Below are 8,596 nucleotides of genomic sequence, written 5' to 3'. Positions count from 1 at the left end.
TATGTATATATATTTGTTATATATATATATATATATATATATATATATATATATATATATATATATATATAATGCTTTATTATGTTTGTCTCCACTCGCAGAAGTGCTGCAGGTGCGTTATGTGATATGATATGACCATGTGAATCCTCATGTTCTGTCTTTTTGCACATGTACAATTAATCCCCGGACAACAAATGTTAGTATTTTAACAGGTCACAGACAATTATCCTTACTAATTTAATTCAATTATAAATTAAAATGATCTTGTTGGTTAACGGTTAATAATCGGTTAACAAGCATTGGTTGTCGGTTAGGAGAAATAACCAAAATGAACATCCCTACTTGGAGGTCTTAAGACTGGTGTCCAAATAGTTATTTAATATATGCAAAGCCCTTTGTTGGCATGGGATTCTTAGATGTCCAAGTACATAGACAATTTTACAGAAGAGTACCAGTTGCACCCACTCACTTGATTTTTAACGTCTGATTAAACTGTTCCACTAAACCATATGTTTGTAGCTGGGAAACTGAAGTACAGCAACTAGCACAAGCCCATTACAAGCTGGGATACATTCATGGTTCTATAATAACAGTATTTCGATGCTGTTATAGGAACTCGTTTATAAAAATATGATTTGCAATTTAAAAGATATATTCTGGATGGTTTTGTCAGCAGCCCTGTCAGATGCCTTTTCAGTGCACTTAAAGGGAATCTCAATCATATGTGGTGTCAGAGGACTAGGTAGTGACCTCTGCATTGTGAGAACACTTAACATCATTTCAGATGTCATAGAACCTGGTTCAGGCCCAACAGCAAGGAGACAGACAGATCTACCTACCCAGGCTCATTGGAAATACGTGCCACTACCTACTGCAAAACTCAAACTCAAACTAAAAAAAAAAAAAACTATACCTACGAATTGCTGCAGTTTCTAGTTGAACAGAACACTAGAGGCAGTACAACTCTGACAACTTTTGTTCCTTTCACAAAAATTATGATTTACAGGAGTTTTGATTCAGAAAGCCTAATTTTCACATTATTATGTTATGACCTCAAAACAATTTTAAGATTCTGTGAGATTTGAAAACTGATACTTTTAAACATTAGCATCACATATATTGTACAGCTTCACTGCACGATGTTCGGCTGTCCCAGACGAAAGATTGGCATTGTGAAACAATCGTAGCAATTTCTGTGATTTCTGTGTCGTACAGGGATAGAGGTTCAAAGACGGCCATTGTAACGGTCTTGCAACCAAAGATAGCCTACGATACAGCATGATCATCGCACAGTGTGTTTGCTGTTACGATTCACGTTTACTGACCAACCAATAAAAATGCGACATGAAATCAATGCGACATGGCGCTAAAACATAAAACTGCTTAACTCAAGCTCTTAAGCTCTTTTACCGCATGACATTTTTTTCAGCACATAAAAATACAACTGCTAAATGGTGATTTATCATGCTCTTTTGGTTTACCACTAGCACATGCTGATGATGTTTTTTTCTTTTATAGTAATGTGCGTCGTAGCGCTCAAGTCAATAGGTGTTGTCATCGTACAGTCTACACACACATCGTAGCCAAGTTTATTAGATCCATGTTGCACAGTTTGACATGCAGTGATCTTATAGGATTGCTAAAATCGTGCGGTGTGTTTTGGGCTTAACACAGTAGGTTTGCTTGATAGCTCTCATTTTGCTTTTGTTAACACTATCGGATAGGTTTAGTTTGGGGGTTTGTTATTTTCCAACATGATAGAGCATTAACATTTTAGCGATATTCCTCCATTAGTGACATTTGCATTCTGAGCAGGCACAATATGTACCTGGAGCAACAAAATACAAACGCCTCAATATGTGCCTATACCAACATTATAAAAAACGTGTGCACGGTCACGTATTGAACGTGCATTTTAGCGCCATTTACTGGATGTTTCACTTTGAAACTTCCACAAAGCAAGCAATAAATATGTGTTTATGGGTTAGGGTTAGGGTTAGGGTTAGAACATGGGATATCACCCATGTTTCAGAAACGTCGCCACAAGCACGTATTCTCAGCCTGGGTTGGTTGCTACACTAAGAAGCTACTTCTCAAACCCTCTGCAATTGGGATTATTTTGGCCAGGATTTAGCAAAGATTTCTATGGACACAGATGATGGGAATGGTTCTAGAGGTGTTTGTAGCAGCTGGTGATTATAGCTGGCTTGGCCAATGTGACTGCTTTTCCCAAAACTCCCTTCCCATCAAGCCTTACATTGTGGATTCAGGAAGTACTGTACATGTTAAGGATATCTGTGTCATGGGAGATGTTCTATGTACAGCATGCCAACATGTTTCATTCGTAAACATCCCAGGGTCATATAGGCTTATCACTGTGGCTCAGCACAACAGGCCAATGCTTCAGTTTTGAGAGCCCCTCAGGACCAGTGTCTCTAGGGTTGTGGCTGTTCTGTCTCTCTCTCCTGCTCTCTGGCCAACATTTGAGTACCTCATGCCAGCTCTACTGCATGAGCCAATCCCAGGAACATCTTGGGGTATTTCATGTATAGCACAGCTTTTCTTCATTGTGAGGGAATGCAGGAGGCGAGACAAAATAATGACCTGTAGAGATTGTCTTGGACCATTGGAGTAAAATAATGTCTAGGTGGGATGGTCGAGACATGGGAATGCATAATGTATTTTCATTGATGTTTCCTAAAGTAGCCCAACAAATCATGATATCTAATGCAGACAAATTTCTTGAAATCTAATGCCATTTTATGGGATCATTAAACTACTTTACACTATACTTAAACATGCAAATGATATGCAACTTGCGGTGCCAAATATAATTGCTTCAAACTGGTTTGAGACAGTCCTGCCTGATATTCAAATAATTTGGTTAGCCAACATTGCTATCTCAGGCCATTCAGACAAACAATCTGCAATTTCATTTGGTGCCACTAGTGACACATACATTGCTTGGTGCAATTTTAACATAAACTGTAAAGACATTTGTACATGGGTTATGTAAAAAAAAGTAAATTTGTTTGCCTTTGAAACTCAGCCAGATGTCAGTTGGGATTACTCCCACTCAGCAAGGTGTGTGTGCAGTAAACCGAATAAGAAATCTCAGCTCATTTGAAGATGCTTCTCAGTGGATATTTTGTATTTGTACAGGAGGAGCCATATGTCATGCTTAAGAAGTCTGACAAGGCACTCGTCGGCAATGACCGCTTTGAGGGCTTCTGTGTTGACCTGCTTAAAGAGTTGGCCAGCATTCTGGGTTTTTCCTACGAGATCCACCTGGTGCCGGATGGAAAGTATGGGTTTCAAGATGATAAAGGCCAGTGGAATGGGATGATAAAGGAACTCATGGAACACGTAAGTATTCACATTGCACAGCATCATAGTGATTAAGTAACAGACATCACTAATGCTTTTTCTGCTGCGTCAGATTTACCAGTACCTGCATCTCTAATTATGCCTTTCAATTTAATAAAGCCTTTCTCTTAGTTTTCTGATGTCTAAACAAAATGCCAAGATGACACAATAACGCAATTATCTTAACGTGTTGCTCGCTCCAATACTGCTTCCTCTCACAAAACGCATGCTGCAAAGGTGACGGAACACACCTGGATCGCATTGACATACCGCGAAGACATGGCGGCAAGTGCTGCCACAGCAAATACAAGTGTAAACGCCTCTAAAGAGTCAGCAGAACTAGATAATGCTGAAAGCTGTTTCCCTCTATGTACCCCCAGCCCATTCTCTCAAGTCTCAGTGCTGTCAGGCTGGGAGTGTAAGCCCTGTCACAGGAAAGGGTGCTGCTGTGCTGGCTTCCCATCCCATCGCCCTTTCACTGTCCTCACCCTCTGAGGTCACCAGAAGCCCGGGGCTGGAGAGCTGTAATAGCTTAAGTGGCATTTAGTGGAGGACGTCATATGGTGGGAGTCAATGGCGAGGTGCTGGAAGAGTTGGGAGAGGTGACTTACTGCAGTGGCACTTAATCTTCCTTGTGCTTTGGCCAGATCCGGCCCGATTGCAGTCACCTTGAGGGGAACAAAGGGATTATGGCTGGAAGAGTCAAAAATGGAGATGGGATATGTGTGTGTGTAAATGGCTGGAGGTGAAAAAGTATAAGAAGTACATAACTATCTTGTCAAATGTAATGAAAAGTAATAACACATAGAATAATAGTCTTTAAAGCTTGACATTTGAGATACTGCAAGGTGCAAATTATGCAGGGTCGAGGCTAATTTAGACTTAAACTCCAACAAATGAAGTGGAGTGCGGGTTTCAGCATGAAAGTATAAATGTTTAATGTTTTTGAACCTCATTTAGGTATACTGTATCTACACACATAAACCACAGTATTACATGATTAGGGAGAAAAAAAAGTGCAGGACAAAAAAGTCAAATAATAAACAAAGAACGATTATAATGTCTGCACATTGAAATTACAGTGAAATTACAAAAATGTATTTACCATACAGTGCAACTTTTTGTGTCTGATGAAAACCTGACTGGTTAAACGTTGCACTGCTTGGTGAATGCATGTTGGAACTTTAATTTTATTGTGCAGACATATATTTTATTATATGCTGTTGTTTTTTTTAAATACTGCTTTTCACCATATAATCTACTGATAATGAAATTGTAATTCTATCATCTTTTGTATGCTGAAATACTAATGACATACACTGCTCAAAAGTTAGTAGTCAGTAAGATTTGATTTAATTATGTTTAAATGTAATTATATTAAAATATTAAGCAGCAAAACCGATTTCAACTGTTACATGAAATCAGCATATTACAATGATTTCTGAATGATCATGTGACACTAAAGACTGGAGTAATGATCATATGATATCATATGAGTAAATTACATTTCAAAATATATTCAAATAGAATATATTTATTTTAAATTGTAATAATATATTACAATACTGCTGTAGCCATGGTAGCTACATAAGAAACTTCTTTCAGAAACATAAACATTTTTTTTTATTGATCTAAACTTTTGAATGGTATTGGATACCTTAGTCTATTAAATTTAACACCTTACTGTGAAACTTAATGAGACTTTTTGTAAGTCTAATTATTCTATGCATTTGGGGTACACCACATCTTACTGACAACTCATTGAGCCAGTGTCATATGTATGAGGTAATTATTCTTTGTATGCTGAAATACTAATGACATACACTGCTCAAAAGTTAGTAGTCAGTAAGATTTGATTTAATTATGTTTAAATGTAATTATATTAAAATATTAAGCAGCAAAACCGATTTCAACTGTTACATGAAATCAGCATATTACAATGATTTCTGAATGATCATGTGACACTAAAGACTGGAGTAATGATCATATGATATCATATGAGTAAATTACATTTCAAAATATATTCAAATAGAATATATTTATTTTAAATTGTAATAATATATTACAATACTGCTGTAGCCATGGTAGCTACATAAGAAACTTCTTTCAGAAACATAATTTTTTTTTTTATTGATCTAAACTTTTGAATGGTATTGGATACCTTAGTCTATTAAATTTAACACCTTACTGTGAAACTTTCACATCTTACTGACAACTCATTGAGCCAGTGTCATATGTATTTACAGATCTTCTTTATGCACCAAGAGCTTGTAACACTCCAAAGAGAAAGGAAAACTTTAAATTGCACCATATGACCCCTTTAAAATCAAAAGTTGTGTCTCTTAATAATGCAGTCGTATTAGTCAGACTTTATTTTAAGGTCAAATTATCACTATTAACTAACTATTAGCTATGTGACTTTTGTATAATATAAACTCGTAATTTCTGCTTATTAATAGCTAGTAAGGTAGTTGTGAAGTTAAGTATGTTGCACGATTAAAGGATTTAAAATATGTTCATGAAGATTGAGGCATTAATATGTGCTTTATAAGTACTAATAAACAGCTAATATGCTAGTAATATGCATGTTAGTTAAAAGTGAAAATCGGTCCTTAAGATAAAGTGTTAATGAAAATATTGTCATCATTCACTCACCCTGTTGACGTTCTAAACCCAACCCAAGCTCACTGAAAATATGTGGTTGTGGTGGCATTTCTGCAACACCGATATTACATGCATTATTGCACATGTCGTGGAAGTTTCAAAGTGAAATGTCCAGTGAGTAGCACTAAAATGTGTGTTCAATATGTGACCATGCCCACATTTTTATTACATTGGTACGGGCACATATTGTGCCGTCTTTATTAGCTTGGTTCAAGCAAGTATTCAAGCAGAATTCTAATGTCCAGGGAGTGTCGCTAAAAGGTTAATGCTCTACCATGTTGGAAAATAACATACCTCCTACGCCAAACCTGCCCGATAGTGTTAACAAATGCAAAAGTGATATAAAAACGCATTCGTTGATGCAACCGTGCTATTTTAGCTTCCTTATACGGAGGTTTGAGCCGTTTTGTCAAAACGTAGTTTCATGGGATTCATACCGAAGCGCTTCACCTCACAAGTGCAATTCCTTATCGCGTGAGCTACGGAAGAAATCATCTGAGTTAAAAAAAAAACCTCTCAGCATGTCATAACATAATACTGTGCAAGGAATTGTGTGAAAATGAGCTTTTCTTAATCCAAACTCTGGCCTTGTATATCATACTTTGTGTGAAAACGAATAAAAGTTGTCAGAGTTTTACTGCCTCTAGCATTCATTTCAACTGGAAACTGCAACGATCTGCATGTATAGGTATAGGTTTTTGAGTTTTGCAGAAATGTAGGTAGAGGCACGTATTTCCAATGAGCCTGGGTAGAATACTAATAAACAGCCAATATGCTAGTAATATGCATGCTAGTTAATAGTAAGAATTGGTTCTTAAAATAAAGTGTTAACGCAAATTCTGTCATCATTCACTCACCCTGTTGATGTTCCAAATCATATGGTATTCTTTTTTGAGTAGAGGACAAAGTCGATATTTTAAGTGTTCATTTTAACACAATTGGAGCACTTCAGGGCTGTATAATTTGCCCAGAAGAGTCTATTTCAATCAAAGCCAGAGCGCGACAGCCAAATGATGGTGGTGTTGATTGCCTCTCTTTGATATCCGTGCCCTATAGACCTTTATTCATGGTTTGAGTACCACTCCTCAAGAGCTTATTGTAGAGTCCCGGCCTCCAGGATACAGTCCACCCTGATTGGCAGGTCGGAAAAGGTTGCAGTCGCACCACTGTGGTGACTGGCCTCAATCTCGCCCTGCAGCTGAATTGCTGAGTGGCTGGAAGATACAAGAAACTCCCGAGGGAAGCTGCCTTGGTTGCCCCCTGCCTTATCGCTCTTCATCTTCACACGGGCAATGTGGAAAAAGGAGAACTGGTGGGTGGCAAAAGCTATTCGCCACTTAATACAAGCTAAAAGACTCTCCTCTTTGTGACAGTCAATTTCTGCACCTGCCACAGCATTTTCAGTTGGTGTTGCTGATGTGAAGAAAGAGGAGAAGACATGGACAGTCAATGACAGATTGAGAATGACCTCGTACCACTCTATCCCTTCCTTCCAGTGTGCGTCGTTAGGCAGTACTGCTGTTTTAGCACACTTAGCACCCACATTAATGAGCTTTTGTCTGTGGTTAGAGGCTAATCCAAATTACTGTCTCTTATGGCCAGAGCCACACAGACTCTGCCACAGCTCAGCTCAGCAAATTTCCACAGAATTAGAATGTCTATCATTCACAAAATGCATTCTCAGCCTTGCTGCAAAAGGCATTCAAGTGGACGCTGTTCTTCTTTCATGTCAACTGCTTTCATAACTGACTTAGTTAAAGCAGGGTAGTTAAATTCAGAATGTTTATTTGTTTCTCAAAGTGTGGGACTCTGAGGTATTGTAGAATTTCCTAGCTCTCAAATTTCACGATGATGATACACGTGATGTTGGTACACCTCATCTCTCGTCCTTCACAGTTGTTTTTCACAGATGAAAGTGTCTTATACCTTTGAAGTGACATGAGGGTGAGTAATGGGCAAACTATGCCTTACAAATTGCTCTTGCAAAGCAGCATAACTTATTTAAAGTTCCACTGAAGTGTCTTGAAATTCACAGCATAATTCAGTGTGGTGATGCAATTTCCCCTGAAACAATATAAAATATCAAACAAATATCGAGTGGCTTATCCCCATTTTTAAAAATAGCGTTTGGTTCAGGCTGGCAGAGCAGCATTTGACAGCTTGTAATGTCAATAGAAGTCTAATAGATTCCCTGGTAACACTTTAGACCAGGGAACAAATATTCACTATTCACGAAGAGTTTTCCCACAATAAACTCCTAATTTGCTGCTTATTGATAGTAAGGAAGGTAGTTGTTGTAGTAGTTATGTTTAGGTATAGGGATCTAGTCCAGTTAGCTTCTGTTGTTGAATGACCGTTGACTGGTTTAAATTATTTCCTGCTGTATATGGACATTTCACTGGAATGTTGAGCATTGCACATTCCCACTCCAAGATGCCTTGGAAGGGCCCACCTGAACACCTTGGCAGGACATTAGAAATACATACTATTTTTCTATAATATAACTGCTAATGCTGCTAAATTAATTAATGTAGAGGATATATGTGACCCTGGAGCACAAAATCAG

General features: G+C 37.8%; 1 protein-coding gene across 1 annotated transcript in view; it reads left to right on the top strand.

The window, feature by feature from the left end:
• LOC107598939 (glutamate receptor ionotropic, kainate 1-like) overlaps window positions 1-8,596 on the top strand; it is a 45,911-nt gene that overhangs the window by 11,061 nt on the left and 26,254 nt on the right. The window contains exon 4 of the mRNA XM_016290382.1: window positions 3,163-3,366. Coding sequence (XP_016145868.1) covers window positions 3,163-3,366 — 204 coding nt within the window. The remainder of the gene's footprint in view (window positions 1-3,162; window positions 3,367-8,596) is intronic.

This window comes from Sinocyclocheilus grahami, unplaced genomic scaffold (genome assembly GCF_001515645.1).
Source record: "Sinocyclocheilus grahami isolate Dianchi unplaced genomic scaffold, SAMN03320097.WGS_v1.1 scaffold258.1, whole genome shotgun sequence".
In the NCBI taxonomy this organism is placed as follows: Eukaryota; Metazoa; Chordata; class Actinopteri; order Cypriniformes; family Cyprinidae; genus Sinocyclocheilus; species Sinocyclocheilus grahami.
Note: the sequence above shows the minus strand (reverse complement) of the source record. Positions and strands in the feature narration are given on the sequence as shown.